Source organism: Exophiala oligosperma (genome assembly GCF_000835515.1).
Source record: "Exophiala oligosperma strain CBS 72588 unplaced genomic scaffold supercont1.1, whole genome shotgun sequence".
Classification (NCBI taxonomy): Eukaryota; Fungi; Ascomycota; class Eurotiomycetes; order Chaetothyriales; family Herpotrichiellaceae; genus Exophiala; species Exophiala oligosperma.
The window spans coordinates 587,185-605,747 of record NW_015622818.1 but is presented as its reverse complement, the minus strand read 5'-3'; the positions used below and the strand labels follow the sequence as shown (position 1 = coordinate 605,747).

At 50.2% G+C, this 18,563-nt stretch overlaps 6 protein-coding genes across 6 annotated transcripts; 4 read left to right on the top strand and 2 right to left on the bottom strand.

The window, feature by feature from the left end:
• Nucleotides 1–466: 466 nt before the first annotated feature.
• PV06_00213 (uncharacterized protein) lies at nt 467–1,475 on the top strand (the record flags this gene model as incomplete). The annotated part of the gene is made up of 3 exons (XM_016400683.1): nt 467–482; nt 530–1,280; nt 1,365–1,475. 3 exons carry the CDS (start codon nt 467–469, stop codon nt 1,471–1,473), a joined length of 876 nt encoding a protein of 291 aa, XP_016267736.1. The 3' UTR covers nt 1,474–1,475.
• Nucleotides 1,476–1,842: 367 nt separating this feature from the next.
• On the bottom strand, nt 1,843–3,878 carry PV06_00212 (uncharacterized protein; the record flags this gene model as incomplete). The annotated part of the gene is made up of 8 exons (XM_016400682.1): nt 1,843–2,031; nt 2,091–2,631; nt 2,688–2,755; nt 2,815–2,982; nt 3,049–3,377; nt 3,436–3,549; nt 3,585–3,730; nt 3,793–3,878. 8 exons carry the CDS (start codon nt 3,876–3,878, stop codon nt 1,843–1,845), a joined length of 1,641 nt encoding a protein of 546 aa, XP_016267735.1.
• A 4,754-nt stretch (nt 3,879–8,632) lies between these two features.
• On the top strand, nt 8,633–10,730 carry PV06_00211 (uncharacterized protein; the record flags this gene model as incomplete). Its single annotated transcript, XM_016400681.1, has 5 exons — nt 8,633–8,709; nt 8,767–8,952; nt 9,005–9,143; nt 9,195–10,199; nt 10,254–10,730. The coding sequence occupies 5 exons, from the start codon at nt 8,633–8,635 to the stop codon at nt 10,728–10,730; spliced, it is 1,884 nt and encodes a 627-aa protein (XP_016267734.1).
• A 341-nt stretch (nt 10,731–11,071) lies between these two features.
• Nucleotides 11,072–13,157, top strand: PV06_00210 (uncharacterized protein). Its single transcript, XM_016400680.1, has 3 exons — nt 11,072–11,499; nt 11,647–11,955; nt 12,063–13,157. The coding sequence occupies exons 1-3, from the start codon at nt 11,401–11,403 to the stop codon at nt 12,216–12,218; spliced, it is 564 nt and encodes a 187-aa protein (XP_016267733.1). The 5' UTR covers nt 11,072–11,400; the 3' UTR covers nt 12,219–13,157.
• Nucleotides 11,105–14,663, bottom strand: PV06_00209 (uncharacterized protein). Its single transcript, XM_016400679.1, has 2 exons — nt 14,330–14,663; nt 11,105–14,262 (listed from the first exon to the last, which is right to left on the bottom strand). Exons 1-2 carry the CDS (start codon nt 14,501–14,503, stop codon nt 13,597–13,599), a joined length of 840 nt encoding a protein of 279 aa, XP_016267732.1. The 5' UTR covers nt 14,504–14,663; the 3' UTR covers nt 11,105–13,596.
• A 1,480-nt stretch (nt 14,664–16,143) lies between these two features.
• On the top strand, nt 16,144–18,348 carry PV06_00208 (uncharacterized protein). Its single transcript, XM_016400678.1, has 6 exons — nt 16,144–16,489; nt 16,540–16,602; nt 16,661–16,807; nt 16,855–17,119; nt 17,174–17,728; nt 17,781–18,348. Exons 1-6 carry the CDS (start codon nt 16,312–16,314, stop codon nt 18,187–18,189), a joined length of 1,617 nt encoding a protein of 538 aa, XP_016267731.1. The 5' UTR covers nt 16,144–16,311; the 3' UTR covers nt 18,190–18,348.
• The last annotated feature ends 215 nt before the right edge of the window (nt 18,349–18,563 follow it).

The following is an 18,563-nucleotide window of genomic DNA, read 5'->3' as shown; positions in this document are numbered from 1 at the left end:
GAGTGGAAAAGAGAAGGGCACGAAACTTTAGTTTAGGCGTTGCAGTTGCTTTAAACTCATCTGAGACTTCAAGATCTCAGGGAAAACGCCACTAATACATATCGGGCAGGAGGCAACGAATCCGTTATAACCGGCGCAGGATGGATCTTGGTCCTAGCAATGGACATGGAACTCCGGGAATAACAACTATCTACTCCGTACAAATCTGTGGGAGCGATATGTTGATGGGGCATTTTCCTGTGAATCCTGACGTAGCTACTCGCTCTCCATATTCAACTGCCGATAGCTAATTAAGATATATATTCCACACCGATCGTCTCGACATTAAAGGTTTCATGTGAATTTATTTGGGAGTACTGTCAAGCGTTCAATTCTGCTCCCTATCATCATCCCTTACTCGTCTTTTTTCCAGCATAATATTCCTGTCAATTGTGACCTGAGAAAGGAACGTGGCAAATCACAAATGATGGATCCTTCAATGGGTACGAGCCGATCCTGCCTTTACAAAGCTAATAACTCATACAAGCAGGAATTAATTTTGTGGCGACCTCCCACCATGATACATACCCGGCAATAGATCCTTCACAAGCCGACTTGAGCGGCAAGATTGTCCTGATCACCGGCGCCAGCAAAGGTATTGGCAGGGCGACAGCGTTATCATTCGCCAAGGCTGGTGCATCTGGCATCGTCCTTCTCGCACGTTCTGATCTGTCCTCTCTCGAAAAGGAATTGCTCGAGAAAGCAAAGGCGGCCGGCCGTACACCGCCCAAGGTTCTATGCCTGACCGTCGATGCCACAGACCGAGCACAGGTCGAGAAAGCCGCCAAGGAAGTGGAGTCCAGATTCGGCAGCATCGACATCTTGATCAACAACGCCGGCTACCTGGAGAAATCTCAGCTCATGGGCGACAGTGACCCGGACGAATGGTGGTACGTGTACGAGATCAACGTCAAGGCGGTCTACCTCATGACACGATCATTCCTGCCGTTGGTCCTGAAGAGCAAGGACAAGACCATCATCGTGACGTCGAGCATCGGGGCGCTCGGCACCAGACCAGGCCTGTCGGCATACCAGAGCACGAAGACGACCGTTCTGCGACTGAACGATTTTCTCATGGCCGAGTATGGGAACCAGGGCCTTTTGGCGTATGGCATTCACCCCGGCGGAGTCATGACGGAGCTGGCGCAGAACATGCCAAAAGAGACGCATGGCTTCTTGAACGACAAGCCCGAACTCGCTGGAGACTCATTTGTGTGGCTCACCAAAGAGCGAAGAGAATGGTAAGGACATGTCCCTGCTTTGCTGAGAGCTGTGGCGATATGTGACTGTATACCCCGTACAATGCTGATTCAAATATGTGACAGGCTTGCCGATCGATATATCAGCGTGAACTGGGATGTGAACGAATTGTTGGCCAAGAAGGACGAGATCATGGATAAGGACCTGCTCAAGATCAGGTTGCGTGTAGAATAGGGCTCTCATACTCCTTGCGGCGTACATCTGGAGCGACGATAACCTTAAAGTGTTCATAGACGAAGAAAAGAGCCTCCCTCGATACGAAGTATTATTTAAGACAGTTTGAGGAAGATATACAATGGGGTATTGTCTCGGCCATCTTCGGGAACCATAGTGTGCAGGCCGCGGAACTGCCGCATCTTAGGGGCTCGTCATGTTTCCTGAACCGAACTCATACGATCGAGGACAAAGGCCTCACCTTGACATGGACGGAGGACGAAGCAAGGAAAGTTGTCTCAAAGGCGACGGTCCATTGGACTGTACGAGGATTGATAACACGCAAGGAAGAACGCTCATATATTTGTCTGTTCTCGCCGGCGTCACCGCCTACACGTCTTGGTTTTTCTCGCCCGAATTCTCTGGCTGCGTATTTTCAGCATGATCGACATGCATTGCCGTGACTTGTTCTTTTCCAGCCTCCACCGAGAGCTCCTGGCCATTATCTTCGATCAGAGTGACCTGGTTTCCGGTTCCGTACGTCTTCGCCTTACTGAACTGCCACGCCCATAATTTCCGCTGAAAGATATTGTCAGCTAATTACGTTCTTATCGATTAAGAAGATGGGAGTCTCTCACCTCAAAGAGCTCGTCAACCTCTTCCAGCGACCGGCCTTTGAGCTCCGGCATGAACAGAACGAAGAAGAAGAAAGACAAGGCCGCCAATCCCATGAAGACGTAACCCACCTTGGCACCCAGCTGCACATGAGGTCCAGCTTGAAGGTATGGCGTAAAGAAAGTTACCAAGAATGCAGCAAGGACGTCTATAGCAACGCCCCAGCCCATCAACTTCTTTCGCATCTGAATTCCGCCAATCTCGGAGCCGACGAGCCAACACTGGCTTGCCACACCGAGCTTACAGACACCATTCAGGAGGATCACGGAAGCAATGACAACATTGCTGTCTGTCGTGTTGTTGTCAGCTCCTGGTTTGGAGCCGACGGACCCGATGAGGGCTCCAAACATGGTAGCAAGAGCGGCACCAATGTAACAGAGCGTGCGACGGCCGATAGTGTCGGTTGTTAATACGGCAATGATGCAACCGCATAGACCAGCAAGTGGAATAAGGATAGAGTAAGCGAACAAACGGTCCGGGGCGAGACCCATGGATTTGAAGAATCTATATAGAGTGTAAGCCTCTCCAATTCAATGATATTGGGCCAGTGTGGAACATACGTAGGGCCATAGGAGTTTGCGAATTGCTGACCTGTGGTTTGTTGGAAGAAAAACATGAGCGTGACAATCTGCATTTGGTCAGCCATAGATGGCCAGATCGCTTGACCATCTGCCATGAGACACGTACAATTGTGCGTCTCAAATACTTCCTGTTGAACAAGTCAAGCCATGAACCCTGATTCATCGACCTGCTCTCTGCGATGGCCTGCTCGATGGCGTCGATTTCACGGGCAGTCCTCCCACTCTCCTCGTAAGCTCGAGGCCTTACGCGGTTCATCGCTTTCAAGGCCTCGTCCTGCAAATATGGCACCCATCAGCTCGTGTCCAAGTTCAGGAAAGCTCAAAAAGGAAGGAGACGTACTTTGCGGCCGTGAGCGAGCAGCCACCGGGGCGACTCGATACAAAACGGTGTAAAGATGAGAAGTAAGACAGCTGGGATCATCTGCATAGAAACAGGGACCATCCATCCCCTTTTCCCTTGCTCGTAGGCATATGCGCGACTCATTCCAGCGCCCCAGATGCTTCCGAGATGTACAAGAACCTGGACATTGCCCGCAAAGAATCCACGAAGAGCGGCCGGTGCCATCTCGGCTTGGTACATGGGGATGGTAGGTTCGACGATGCCGACAGCGAGGTAAGCAAGAACTCGGCCGGCACAGAATTGAATCCAGCTATTGGAAGAAAGTAGAACTGATGTGGTCAGACTTCTCCAGAGGGCATTTCAAATCGGATGGCTTTGTATGCTCACGCGTAACTGCGACGATCTGTATTATGGAAAGAATGTAGATGGTCTTTCTAAATCCAAGATTCTCCACGAGAGGCTCGAAAATGGCACATCCGACCAGTTTTCCAGTCCAGTTCACTAGACACAGTCAATGGAAAGCTTCTCCGAGCAACTGCCCTCGACAGGAAGGGAGAACTCGCCTGAGTTCAGGATGCTCTTCCTCTGAGTGGAAAGCGCATATTCTCCTTTGCTATTGAGCTGCCCGAATTGGTGCAAAAAGCTCGGGAGAGTCTGCAAAGATCCAAAGGATGCAACGTCTCTGTCTGGCTTGTCAGCACTCAGCAGATCTATGGTGGAACAGAGACAAGTTTCAGGCCATACATTCCAAACAACACATTACCTGCGTTGAAGACAAAACAGCAATAAAGCATGTACGGCGTGACCGCATGCCAGTCCGAACGTCTCATCTCGTCTGATCCTCGCGACGGAGCGATACTGAAGAGACCTGAACGACGAGGAAGCTGCTGTCTTGAAGCGAAGCCCTTAGAAGGATGTGAACGAACAGAGAGAGAAGCAGACGTCGGTGATCCTGCAGTCCTGGCGAACCAGGGTTAGTTGGTTTATCAGGAAGACGAAAAGTCTTGTAAACTCAAGTAAACGATGTCTCCGCCTCCATACAGGAAACATTCGCCATCCCCGGGCCATGGAGATTTGGTGTGGAACCGTTCGTGGGGTCCCCAGGTAAGGGCCTTGTCAGCACCTCCCTCCGTAACCGACCCTGCCGACGTCCCAGCCGAGAGTTGACTATCGCATTGGGGACAATCGAGCGACGAGACCCATGTCTATGAGGCCACAGCATCGGTTGATCTCTGTCCGCCCCGGTCTTCGGGAGTGAGTTTGCAGTGCGATGCTGCCTCGTGCCCTTTTATGCTCCTTCAGAATACTCAACCAGATATAAAGGGTGAGATTTCAAGGCCAACAAAAAAGTTGAATCTCTCATCGGGAACTTGATACATCCCTTCGAAACTTAATCGGCTACCCGCAATTAAATCAGATACAACAATGTCTCCATCAAGAATTGACGAGCAGAGTGGCTTCCTTCAGGATATGCCTGTCAACAAGGCTATCTTCCCCGATGGCTATAAAACATCGGGGCAGCATGAACCTATCTACTCCCTCGTGAAGCCATACGAGAAGTTTCCCAAGGAGATTACAGGTCCTACCGTGTGGATGGCCTCGGACTTCAAGAACAACCCGGAAAAATGGACGTATACGTTCACAGAGGACGACATTGCCGAGATCGAGGCTGCGGCGGACAGGTTTCTTGAAGAAGCACGCCCTCTCACAGGGATCACAAAGGTACGTTCCTACATACCACCGATGACTTGTCTGTCAGTAAAGAGGGGGGAACATTTCCACTCATCAAAGCAAATCAGGAACACTTCCCACTCCCGACGTTAGCTCCTCGCATGAAAAGCCTCCGTAAGACTTTGATCGACGGTCAGGGCTTCTGGCTCTTCAAGGGCCTTCCTGTTCGACAATGGGGGCTCAAGAAGTCGGCGACAGCTTACATGGGCCTGGGAACCCATCTGGGATACTTTGTCAGCCAGAACAGTCGTGGCCACGTACTCGGCCACGTTAAAGACCTGGGCGAGGATGCCACCGCGACGGACAAGGTCCGTATCTACAGGACCAATGCTAGGTATGTGCATGCCTCGGTCGTTCTCGACGTACACGTTGAAGGGGAAAAGGAGAAGAAGGAATGAAGCTCCAATTCGCTCACTGACTACTATGTGTGAACTTAGGCAATACTTCCACACCGATGCCGCTGACATTGTCGGCCTCCTCTGCATGGCCAAGTCGATGGAAGGAGGCGAATCGGATATCGTGTCGATGCACCACATTTTTAATTGCTTGCAAAGGGAACACCCCGACGTCGCCCGTACCCTCTGCGAACCTGTCTGGTATCTGGACCGTAAAGGTGAGGTTTCCGAAGGACAGAAACCATGGATCCGAGCCGGCGTCTTCTACCTGGAGAATGACGAGTCCGGCAATGCGCGAGTGTACGGCAAATTCGATCCGATGAACGTCACATCGCTGGCACGATTCAATTCGGGTCCCGACGCCCAGATCCCACCGGTATCCGAAGCACAAAAGCACGCCATGAACGTGCTGGAGGAGACGTGTTTGAGGGAATCTCTGCACATGATATTGAACCCGGGAGAGATTCAACTACTGAGCAATTCACAGGTTTTCCACGCTCGCACAGCATACAAAGACTGGGCTCCGGGGAGTATCGACGAGAACGGCAACCCACGACCTCGGAGGCACTTGATGAGGCTGTGGTTGTCCGTGCCCATCGAGGAAGGTGGCTGGAAGTTGCCATACCCCCAGGCGAATTTCAAGAAACGGGGGGGCATCCAGGTCAACGATACTCCTCCAGTTTGCCCTGTAGATGCCGAGTGAGAAGAGGGCTCATGAAATACTGCATGAAAATCTTTTGTGTGTAACTCTGAGATAGTCTTTCGTAATGTACCTATTTCAGTCGAAAAGCTCCGATTAGTTTCTCTTGGAGATGATCCCACAATGAATGAGACATGTGCCGCATTACTAGATACGTCCAAAGGATCTGAGAGAGTCCGCTGGGACCTCCCAAGTAAATGAGCTCGTAAAAGGAGATCTATATGCGGAGAAGTACGAAGGAAGATCTATTTGAAGGATAGTCTAGTGAAGGAATGGACTGTATAATGTATATAAGGAATGGACAATCTCTATATTCCAGATATAACGGCCAAATTTATGCTGATGCCGTCCTACTAGCAGCCGCAGCCTCGGCCGCACGCCTCTCGATCTCGGTCTGGCCTACCTCACCAAAGATGTCAACGGCCCAGTCATAGGGCAGATTGAATCTTTTGTGCTTGTCGAGTCCATTGATTTCTTCAAACTCAGCGGGGGGGATGACGAAACCTGTTTTTTGCCATGTTAATAGTGTTGGTGAATTTGCAAATTGTCTAAGGCCTGACAAGGAGCTCGCAGAAGATGTTGTCTGGGAGATGTCGTTTTCACTCACCTTTCAAGTTCGATTCTATTCTAGAGGGCGTCACGCTTTTGGGAAGGACGACGGTGCCACGTTGCACAGCCCAATTCACCAACATCTGGCCGACGTCGACATTTAATCGTTTGGCAATTGTGTTGATGGTCGGATCATCGATGACGCTGTGATTCATTGTCTTATCAGTTTTGCTCTGTTTTGTCAACGACAGGAAAGATGATGGCCTACCGATCGTGACCGTAGATGTTATTACCCAACGGGCTATACGACTCGATCAAAATGTTCTGCAAAAAAAGAGTAATCGCTGTCAGCAATTCGCCCGCGCACATGACTGCTCGAACGACATGATAACATAACAACAGGGTTGCCTACTTTTGATTTCAAGTATTCGAACAGTTTCGGTTGTTGCAACCACGGATGGGCTTCAATTTGGTTGACCGCAGGAGGAATTTTGGCTGTCTTGAGAAGCTCTTCAATTCTTTCGATGGTGAAGTTGCTGACACCAATACTCTTGACCTTTCCAGTGCCAACAAGTTTCTCCATCGCAGCCCATGTATCGCTGATTGACACGTTGAGATGCTGGAAAAGTCCTGTCGTAGGATCTTTCGGGAATAGCTCCCCTGGACGGTAGACAAACGATACTGGCCAGTGGATCTGCTTCATTCAGTTGCCCTCTTCTGAGCCAAACAGTTTTCATCTAGTACGAGTACTGACGAGATAGAGATCGAGATAGTCGGTCTGCAAGTCTTTCAAGGTCGCATCGAGGGCGGCTTCGACCCTGCCAGGATGGTGGTCGGTGTTCCAAAGCTTGCTGGTGATCTATACATTTTCAAGTTGGTAAATATGCAATTGGCACCTGCGCACGTCTCAGTTATACTCACAAAGATATCCTCTCGCGGCACACCGGACCTTTTCCATCCTCGACCTACTTCATGCTCGTTTTGGTAAATGGCGGCAGCATCAATGTGTCGATAGCCAACTTTGAGCGCGTGCTCAACCGCCAATGCAACCTCGTTGGGTTTAGATAGCTGTTTTTGGCGTCAGCAAATCTATTCGGCCTACATCCTTACTACCCCCAAAGCCAAGCATTGGGAGCCTCACCCAGGTCCCCAGACCAACAGCCGGGATCTCGTAACCCGAGTTGAGCTTAAATTTCTGAGGTTGAGGCATGGCGACGCGCAATAGGGATGGAACAGAACTAAAGGATAACTGGACTCTGAGATGGGAGAAGAAAAAGCAAACCGGGGGGAGAATGTTGGAAGAAGAGATCCTATACTGAGGTGGACCGAGACATACCATCCGAGGGCTGTATTCCCTCGTGAAGGCTCATCATCTCATGCCATGGATTTCACCCAGACAGGAGGCCCACTGCGAGCCGATTGCCATGTCTTGCGTTGTCCGAAATATCGTGGATGTGTTATTATACTATGGGCTTGTGCTCTGTGACTTGCTGGACGTCCATACTTCTCAATGTCTCCACCCTGTGAGTAGGGGCAATTGAAAAGGTCCCCGCCTCCCCCAACAGCTTGCCGACGACCACGTAAAATAACCGAAGATTCCAGCCGACACACCCATCCGACCCTTCCCCTCCTTGGCATCGTAAGCGACGGAATAGAAGAAGGTCGGCTTTTTATATGGCACCCAGCCGAAGCTCGCCTGGAGAGAAGTCAGTGATATCAATGCCCGAGGAGCAACAATCTAAGAAGAGACGATCTCGCCTGAGTGAGTGCCGAGAGGGCCTTGAAGGACACCGTACAACATAACAGGAGGCTGATGTTGAGATCCATCAGGCTGTGATAACTGTCGCAGGAGGAAGGTACGTCCGTGAACGACTGCTTTACATCCCTCTCACAGGATATGCACCTCTAGGTGAAATGCGACGAGCGCCAGGGCGGATGCGCCAACTGCGAACGGCTGCTTCTGAAGTGCTCTGGATCCCGTCGGGCACAGACGGGGGTTCTTAGAAGCCAGCACTCACTGGGAAACCAATCTGGGCCCAGAACCTATCGCGCCTGCGATCAGTGTCGAACAGCGAGGTCTAAGTGCTCTGGCGAGCGTCCTGCTTGCCAGAGATGTCTCCAGAACAACCAGCAATGCTCGTTCCAAAGCTCTCCCGATCATGTGCAAATCGACCAGTCTCGAGAATCTCCGTCCAATGTCGACTTATCAATGCAGACTGAGACAGACATTGCTTCAGATCCGGGACACTCTGACCGTCAGCCTGACGGCAATTCTACTTTGCCTTGGTAGCAACTCCACCACCGGAAAATGATTGCTTTCTAATGCCATTGCAGGCTACACAGCAAGGAGCTCCCAGATCCCAAACGCATTCGTGTCTTGCTCGCTCATTACTTTCAACATTTTCACACTCTTCGATGCTTCGCCTTCATCCATAAGACTTCGTTCCTCCAAAAACTAGATGACGACTTGGCTGCAAGGGCTCACAACAAGTCCTCGTTACTGCACATGATGTGTAGTATCGGAGCACAGTTCGATCCACTTTGGCGGGTTTCATTGATCATGAACTGATTTTTGGAACAGATTTTATGCTCTGGAATACAGTGAAACAGTTGAACAGTTCCCACCCAAGACAATCCTAGCAGCTGGGAGCCAGTGGGCGGCAACAGCTAGAAGCCTCCTGCTTGGCAGTTTCGACCAAATATCTGTTGAGAACTTGATGGTCAGTATCATGGCCATGTACACCCTGGTGCAATCACTGAAGATAGCACAGACAGCTCAGTTGCTGTACGATTATTCCCTTCGAATGGCAAATTACACCCAAGCTTTCATGCTCAGCGCCCTCATGACACGGATGACCCACGCTCTCCAGATCAATCTTGAATACACTGACGACATTCTTGGGCACCATGTCGATTCCAACTCACTCTCAGTAACCGCCCGTGAATCTCGTCGCAGGCTAATGTGGAGCTGCTACATTACGGACGCTCAATGCGGGAGTGGCGTCGATCAACTCATGCTTCTTGAAGACAAGGATATCAAGATTCAGCTTCCCTGCGATGAGCAAAATTTTCTTCAAGAACGCCCTTGTATCACGCGAATGCTGAGCGGCTCACCGCTGCCTTTTGTTCCCGTGGATCTCGTCTCTGCAAATTCGACCAACACCATCAGCATAGCGGCATACTTCATCCAACATATCGAGATTCGGAAACGTGTACTGAAGTACATCAAACATTTAGACCAAGCATCTCTGCCTTGGCTCCCTGATTCTGAGTTCCATCTCTTCGACGATGAACTTCAAACGTGGCATTCGTCGCTCCCGGCAGAGATTCAATTCACGCCATCCGTTATCTACCTACGCAAAGAATCAAATGAACTGGGCGCACTGGCTCTGCTCCATTGCGCTTACTACCAAACGATGTGTGACCTGTATCGACTAGGAGCCCCGGCCTTGTACAAGCTTCGATCCGCTTTCTACTTTCCTCCCGAACAAGATCAGTTCCTGAGACACCTTCAACTGTCACTCTTCAAAGCTGCGAGAAGTATAGCTGCCATCATAGCGGATGCCGCGCGGCATGGGCCAGCAATGGTCGCGGACACCTGGCTGCCCTCCATCACGTACGACAGTAACCGGATCATGTTATATTACTTGACCATCATCTTTAACCCATCGGACCAAGGCACGAAACATCTTGTGATCAATACGATTCCCTATCTGCAGAGCAATGTACAGGCTCTTAAGATGATGAGTGCCACAAACGCGGTCGCAGAAGACATGGTAAGTTCAACTCTACCGTGCACAAGAACGTTCTTGCTGACAATAAGGGACCAGTACCATGCGTCTCATTCTATGCTTGAGAAACTTGGGGTTGCATCCGACAGCATCTCTCCTCAACCACAGCTTGTCCTTGACGATCCGTATCTCGCCAATTTCGGCGCTGGGAGAGATAGCACACCAGGAACCCCTTCCCAAACGGCCCCTGACTACGTCCTGAACCCGCTCTCGATATTCCGCATGGCCCGTAGCGACATTCCAGAACGGCATGCTCCGGAAAAGACGCACAACACACCAATCGACACGGGTAGCAGCTCGGCGGCGCTGGCAGCTCCAGGGCACAATGATCAGCAGGACTCGAACATTGATCAGGGTCAAGCCTTTGGCCCCAATCTTGACATGTTCATCACTCCAAACTTGATATGGGACTGGCAGCCAATGGAAACTGCGGTAGGTTCTGGCATGAATAGCGAGGGCTTGTTACCGTGGGTGGACACTTCATATACTTCATACGTGGGTGATTTTATATCCTAGGACAGGCACAGAGCGACAATCAGATTTTACGAGTATTACTGAGAAAGTGTCCAAGCAAAAGCGTCAAGTTGAAGAGTATCCAGGTGAGAAGACGACGGTGATAAGAGATGTGTCACCCGTGGCGAGCTTGTCGATTCTTAAAAGCGGCACTAATTTGACCAATACTCATGCCTAAGCCACTTAACCTATAACTAACCTATAATAAGTCAAGCGCCTAAGGTTGCCGTAAGTCTGCGAAGATCCCTCGCATCGAATCTCGTCTCACAATCTCGTACTGAGTATGGAAGAGAATGGTGCCCAACAATTTTTCTTTCCTTCTTCCCACTCGCTTCTTCCGGGTGGGAGAAGAGAGTATTTTAGCTACTGTGTAACAACAAAGAAGTATCGTTTGCTTTTGTGTGGCCGTACTTTGTAACTTGTCTTTCGATAAACCCCCCCAGTCGCCAATCATCCTGGTTTGCGGAGTACGGAGTCCCAAAAAAATCCCCCTTTACACCGTACATTTCCCCGGATTCGACTTTTGAAGAAACCCTTTCGTCGAGCCCATCTGCTTTTTCTTCGAGTGCGCGCACGTATCCTACTCCGTGCTATACGAGTCTTTTTCTCTCTCTCGAGAACGTAGGCTGGCCTTGGGAGAGAGGAAAAACTGTACCGACAAAGCGGCCAAACCATGCCTACCACTCAACTCGTGGTGACGACTCTACAAGCGACTGCACTGTCTGCTGCTTCGAATATACTGGCACAATTACTGAAAGCTTATCGAGAGAATGTATGCATTTTTACCTATTTACTCCCCCCCTTCACTGAGGCCATTGGTTGGTGTCGAGAAGGTCAACTACCGAATATCACAAAAGGACTGCTTTTCTTTTTGGGGGGTTTTTTGACTTATCACTGACAGCTCTCGTGTCGCCCGCAGCTTTCCTTCACCATTTCCTTCCGTCCACTTTTCCACTTTGTCGTCTTCACCCTCATATCTTGTCCGCCAAATATATTATGGCAGGATTTCCTCGAGGATCGATTCCCGGGTTACACCTCGACCAACATCGGCGACGGCGGCGCCTCTCCCTCTTCTTCCGACAAGATCATCCTCGATAGGTCCAATACCGCACGCAAACTTTTGTTCGATCAGACTTTGGGTGCTTTCGTCAACACGATAGCATTTATAGCAGCCATGGCGGCGTTCAAGGGAAAGACTGCAAAAGCTGTACAAAAGCAGGTTGAAAGGGTAAACCACTCCTCACCTTCTATACCGTCCTGCGCTCCTCCCACCACCCTCGCAGGTGCGACTATGCGACAGGTGTAAGGATACATGCTGATGAAAAGGTCGGATAGGACACGATACCTCTGATGATCAATGGGTGGAAATTATGGCCCATGGTAGCCCTTTTCAACTTTGTCTTTGTCCCCGTTCATCGTAGGGTCATTGTCGCAAGCATCGTCGGTCTGTTTTGGGGCATATACCTCTCGCTCTTTGCGGCGCTGGATTGAATTGAAGTCGAGGAGGTATACGTCTCGCTGATTTAGATTCATTGGACGACTCAACAACCGACATGTATGGCGGGCTTGTTACAGGACTACACCACCTCAACATCCCAACGCTTCGGTTTCTCTCAGCATCTTCAACATGACGATTCCGGCTTCGGTTCCAACCATGACCGTACAAGTACATCGTTGTACTTGGTGGTCATGTTTAGGCTCGACCGGCACAAAAAAGGAAAACGCCGACAGAGGGTTCGTCGAGATAATAACGGCCAGAGTGTGGTGGGATATGATAGTGCGCCGTGCCCCCAGACCTCCTCAACGTCTCGACTCCATGGTGTATTCGGACCTCTACCATTAGCTTGGGCCGATTCTTGATGCAAACGTACGATTCTGGTCTGGTCAGAACCCTCATCTCTGAGAATGAACGGGTCGGATGCGTACGACGAACCTCGGAGACTTCCTCGTACGGTGGCTCACGTCTCCGCTAGGCCAGCTTTCACCTCCCTCGGACAGCAATATACCGTAAAGGACGCGGAGGAATAATCCCAGGAGCACAGAAAGGACTTTGGCGATCAGATGGGTCAAAGATGCAAAGAGCTTCGGGCGACAATCCGGTTTGTCTCGCAATGCCGCCGAATTTTAGTGCCAGGAGAAAAACATACCCCGAGCATCAACCCCGGGTCTGCTGCCATGTGCAATGAGAATTCGCACCGTCAGGCTCGGCATCAGGCCACATTTTGAGGGTTCTATGCCACGGCAGAAACGAATCGGCCCAGGCTGTCGGCTGACCTCAACTTCTGGTCCTTGCTAGGTAGTCATTCGCGAACATCGCGTAACAAGATCATAATGGCCACAACCAAGACCACCAATGTTGGACCTGACCGGTCACAATACTGTGTGTATGGAAGCCATGGAAAACGGAATCCTGAAGAGATGATCTTGCATCGTATGAAATTCATCGTAATATTACACCCGAGCACTTAAAGACTATCTTTTCTAACGAAGAACTTATCTCGCACTGGTTCGTATAATGATATACTTGTCAAAAGCCGGCGCTCGTACGTCTGAACCCGGTTGAAAGACCGGACGGAGGCAGGGGGGATTTTTGTTTTCTTTTCTCCAAGCAAGCACCCATGACCGTTTTCGCACTTGCATTAGGACTACCGCCGTAATGAAACCATTCGACTTGTACTGATATATCCACTCAAGTTTAAAGTATACTGCAACTTGACAATGACTGTAGTTAAATCGGCCTGGAACGAGGCAGAATGCCGTGTTCAATAATATTTGGGTGCGAAATCCCACCAAAGGCTGATGGGGGTTGAATCTCGGTATGAACGGAACATCATTCGAGTCCAGACTCTTCAAAATTCTTATGACCGACCTAGTTGTTGTTCTGGCTGTTCAAAATGCGCAGGATGGCGAGGAACAAGTTGAGAATGTCCAGGTACAAGCTGATGCTCGCGGCAATGTATTCATCCACGTGATAGTGTCTCATGACCAACTGAGTGTCCACGAGGATGTAGCCGCTGAAGATGAGGGCTGCGACACCGCCGTAAATGAGTTCGGTCGTGGAGTTTCGTGGGAAAAAGGCGGCCATGAAGCCGAAGATGATCATCAGCCACAAGGCGCCAAACAGGTATGGGATCCAGCTCGTGAAGTCGTACTTGGTCTGGCATGCGAACATGGTCAAGAAGACGAAGACGCCCAAGGTCATGATGAGGGCCTGGATGACGATGCGGCTCTCGTAGAACGACGTGATGACGCTGATGCTGTACGCTTCCAGGGCGGTGAAGCCGCTCAGGAAGATCATGTTTTGAGGATAACTCTTGCGCTTCCAGTACGTCAAAAGCATGAAGCCGATGGCGCCAAACAGAGACACCCACATCATCCACGAGTTGGATTGGATCCAGTTTCGGTAGCCGGAGGAGAAGAAGGAGACGCACGAGAGGGCCATGGTCATGAAGATTTGGACGGTCAGGATGCTGTAGACCTTGCGGACAAAGGCCATGCGGATGTCGAGTGTCGCTTCGTAGACGGAACCACCAAACTAAAAGAGAACATGTCAGTATGGCCAAAGAAGAAGAGAGATGGATGGATTGCAGTCGACTGCTTACCTTGAAGTCGTCAGGAACATTGTCGTCTTCCTCTCGAGGGGTGCCATATCCTCCTTGGTTGATTCCTTGGTTAATTCCTTGATTGAGGCTGGGGCCTGCGGCATTGTAACTGGGAGGTGGCTCATCGAACGAGTCGCGTTGCGGCGCAGGTTGATATTTGGCTTTGGACGCCATGACGATGGTAGGGACAAGTCGCGTAGACAAAGGTATCAGGGATCAGGAATTGTTTTGATCGTGGTCAGTCGGTGGTGTTGACTGGTGGTGGCGTGTAGGGATGATGGAAAGATGTTGGAAAGATGTTTGCGTGAGTCTAGTTAGGGATAAATAGTTGGGTGGCTCAGTACTAACTGCGTCATGCGGGAGGCCACTGAGGGTACGAGTAATAAATTAGGCGCATGCCTAGAAGGTCGAATCTTCCAGCGACCAGCCAAGTCCCCCAAGGTGGCGGTGGCTTTGTCACGTGTTTCATTTGAGCGAATTCACTCCCAATGGCCTGCCTACAATTTTCTAATTATTTTCAAGTGAATGCATTGCACCCAAAAAAATTGTCACGAATAAATATGGATAAAAAAAATGACTTGCGTGAACCGCGACTTCAGTTCATATTAGATGAGATTCTGTGCGATAAATGATTGAGCTTTCGCCTACCTCGAACGCGGACCCCGCGCATGGGAAGCGCGGATTCTAACCCTTGAACTATTCACGCTCATTTTCTCTCGGAGAGATTGTGTTGCCATTTCGAACTAAATTTTGCCTTCAAAAAGATCATATAGGATCAAAATTTGCCCCATCCCCTTGGGGCTTAGTGAGGGGTCGCACTCTAGAGCCTTGGGCGATTGTCAGCAGCCGAGGCTTTTCTTGTGCCTTCTACGAATGCTAGACATGTCAAGGTTGTCAACCTCTTCCTACGCTGAATGACCTATAGGCAGTGCAACAGATGGTCCCAACTTCACAACATTGATTACGTCGATACTTTTCCCTTGGTCGATCGTCCATGGCCATGAGTCCCGAGTCCGAGCAAGACTACTTTTTGCACACACATTCTAGTCTGTTGCGTGCCTCTAATCTCTGACTTTGTGCAACCCAGGTTATCTTCCTACTTCTCTCTTGAACCCACCTACTTGAAACGTATCTACTCGAGAATGGCTCTATAGAATTTATATCCTAGTCAGATGTTGTGAGGGAGAGGAATGTGAACATTGGAAACCTCATGTAATGAAGGATGACCAATCACTGTGCCTTCAGACAACGCCTAACGACAGCGACCAAATACCTCAACGTGAACACTCTCATGTCCAGCAGACTGATCACCGTCAAGGTGATGCGAAGGCTTGCCTTGCTCCCAAATGCGATTTGCTGGCGACGACGGCGGCGGCGGAAACTGTCTCCCTTGTTCCATAAATGAAGCGACATAACTCGAGGTATGTGGGAAAGGACAGAATGTTTCGAGACCGGTCATGAGCAGGCCCATCACTATCGGGAGCAACGGCGTGAAATACTTGATAGCAAAACAGACTGTCTGTTATCAGAAACCTTGACAATAATGTACTTCTAAAAGGGTGATTCCACGCCCTAAAGTACGAGCTGCTCAGATAGAGCATACTCGACCTGATACTGGACATCTCTCCACAAGGAATCAATTCTTCATGATGTGGTTGGATGTCTCGCTGACTACTGCCGTCGACCTCATTGAGTGGAGTCTCCCATCTGGCCGGATAGAGAGATGCAGGGACCATCCCGGCACCACCACAATAAATTAGTCTCCTGACGTTACCACGTTTCGCTTCTGGAACACGAGGACGAAGATCGGATTGCGTAAAACAAAAGACATTCATCCTTCTCCGACTCCGCACTCCGGAATTCATTAATGCTCGAGCCATTGCCACTGGCTCTATGAGGTAAAATTTTTAAAAAGTCGCTGATTTCCCCCATATTCATTGTTTGTTGACCATTTCCATTCTGCCCCCAAACCTCCAGCGAGGATGGCTACCACTGTTACCAATGGGAAAGATGCCAGCGCGACTGGAAAACAATCCGTCACGTCTGCCGACCAGGATGTTGATCGAAGCAAAGGCGAACTCGTAAATGCTTCTGGACACGTCCAAGAGCTTGAACGTCAGTTCAATCTGGTCAGTCTTGCAGGAGCCGGGCTTGTGACAGGTAAGATCGAGACTCGAATGTTCATGTTAGATATATTCTGACAATCCTAGGAAACGTATGGCCAGCCCTGGGTGGAAGCATTTTGGTGGCAATTTTCAACGGAGGCCCACCAGGTATGTTGCATAGACATCCACCTTGGCCCCTGCATGTTCAAGTCTAATGTGACTGCAGGTGTTTTGTACGAGTTCATTGCGGTGTCTGTGTTTTATTGGATTGTCGCTGCAAGCATTGCGGAATTGGCCTCTGCGATTCCTTCCAGCGGCGGAGTCTACCATTGGGCATCGGTGACCGCTGGCCGCAAATGGGGTCGCGTGAATGGTGGGAAGCCTGCTCGAAGTACTCTGATCTTTACTCACTGTTGTCAGGATTCTTTGGTGGCTACTGGAACTGGCTGGCCTGGGTTTTTGGCTGCGCTTCCATGAGTTTCATCTTCGCCAACACTGTGGTGCAAATGTACGGTGTGACTCATGCCGATTTCACGGCAAAGCCGTGGCACGTCTTCGTGGTTTACCTGATCGTTACATGGCTCGCATGCTTCGTGGTATGCTGCTTCAACCGTGCCATGCCATACATGACCCAAGTCGGTATTTTCCTCATTTTGGCCGGATTCTTGATCACCGTGGTCGTCTGGTAAGAAAACCTTGTTTTGCCCATTGGTCCACCCTCACTGACATTTTTACCAAGTGCTGCGATGCCCGGACATGGTGGAAGACCTGCCCACGCCACCTCAAGCTTCGTCTGGAGCGAATGGCACGCTGATATTGGATACGGCGCTGGCTTTACATTCGTGGCAGGCATGCTGAACGGTGCCTTTGCAGTTGGAACACCAGACGTCACAACCCATTTGGCCGAAGAAATTCCCAGCCCACAGACAAAAGTCCCACAAGCCATCGCCTGGCAAATGGGTATTGGCTTCGTGACAGGCCTCCTATACCTCATCGCCATTCTTTATGCCATCAACGATTATGATGCGCTCTTCAAATCCCCTTTCCCGATTGCTGAGATCTATCGACAAGCCACAGGCTCTTCCGCTGGCGCTATCGGTCTGCTGTGTCTGTTGTTGTTCTGCATTACCCTCAACGTGGTGGGCGTCTACATCACCGCAGGACGGACACTTTGGACACTGGCCCGTGACAGAGCCACGCCCTTCCCAGGGCTCCTCAGCCAAGTCAGCCCTCGTTTGGGCATGCCTTTCAACGCAACCATCGTTTGCGCTGTTTTTGCCACTATTCTCGGATGGTACTGCCTCCCCTTCTGATCATGATGTTGTGATGATGCTAACCCAAACTAGTATCTACGTCGGAAGCACCACCGCTTTCAGCGCCTTTGTGGGTAGCTACGTCCTGATGAGCTCGGCGTCCTACCTTGCCGCTATCCTTCCTCACTTGCTCACTGGCCGGAAAAACATCATCTTTGGGCCTTTCAGGCTCAAGGGTTGGTTGGGTTACGCCATGAACTTCGTCGGCTGCGGGTACATGATGTCTTGGTTTGTCATCTACTCGTTCCCAGTCTCCCTTCCGGTCAGCGCGCAGAACATGAATTATGCATGTCTCATCTGGGGAGGTCTGACCATTTTTGTGGCGGTCTGGTGGTTCATTGGAGCTCGCAAGAATTACGAGGGCCCTACAACGACTGGAGGCACATCGGAGGTGGAGCAGATTCGACGCGCGAGCGTGGAAATGAGGAAGGGATCAGTTTAAGCATCTTCGATGACTGTGTTGATATTGGTGTCATGCTGGTCGCGATCTGTGACCAGCAGAAAGAAATCTTACGGAATGTATTTCATGCCTTGGTTCTAAAGCATAAGCCGTCCAATGGAAACCTGTTGCGCTCTCTTTCAAACTCGTATATCATCGGAGCTGCAGTAAATGATCTTCTGGCCGTATTGAATTATTGCATAATTTCACATGTAGCGAATAGTTGAAACAGCGCCTCGTATACCAACTCGCCGAGTATCGAGTCTTTGTCATTTTAAAACGTCGAGGAGTAGATTTCAAGCTGTCGTATTCCTTCCTGGTAGGTGTATCATATCCTCCACGGCGTCCAGATATCGTTTTCAATTTCTTCGTTTGTC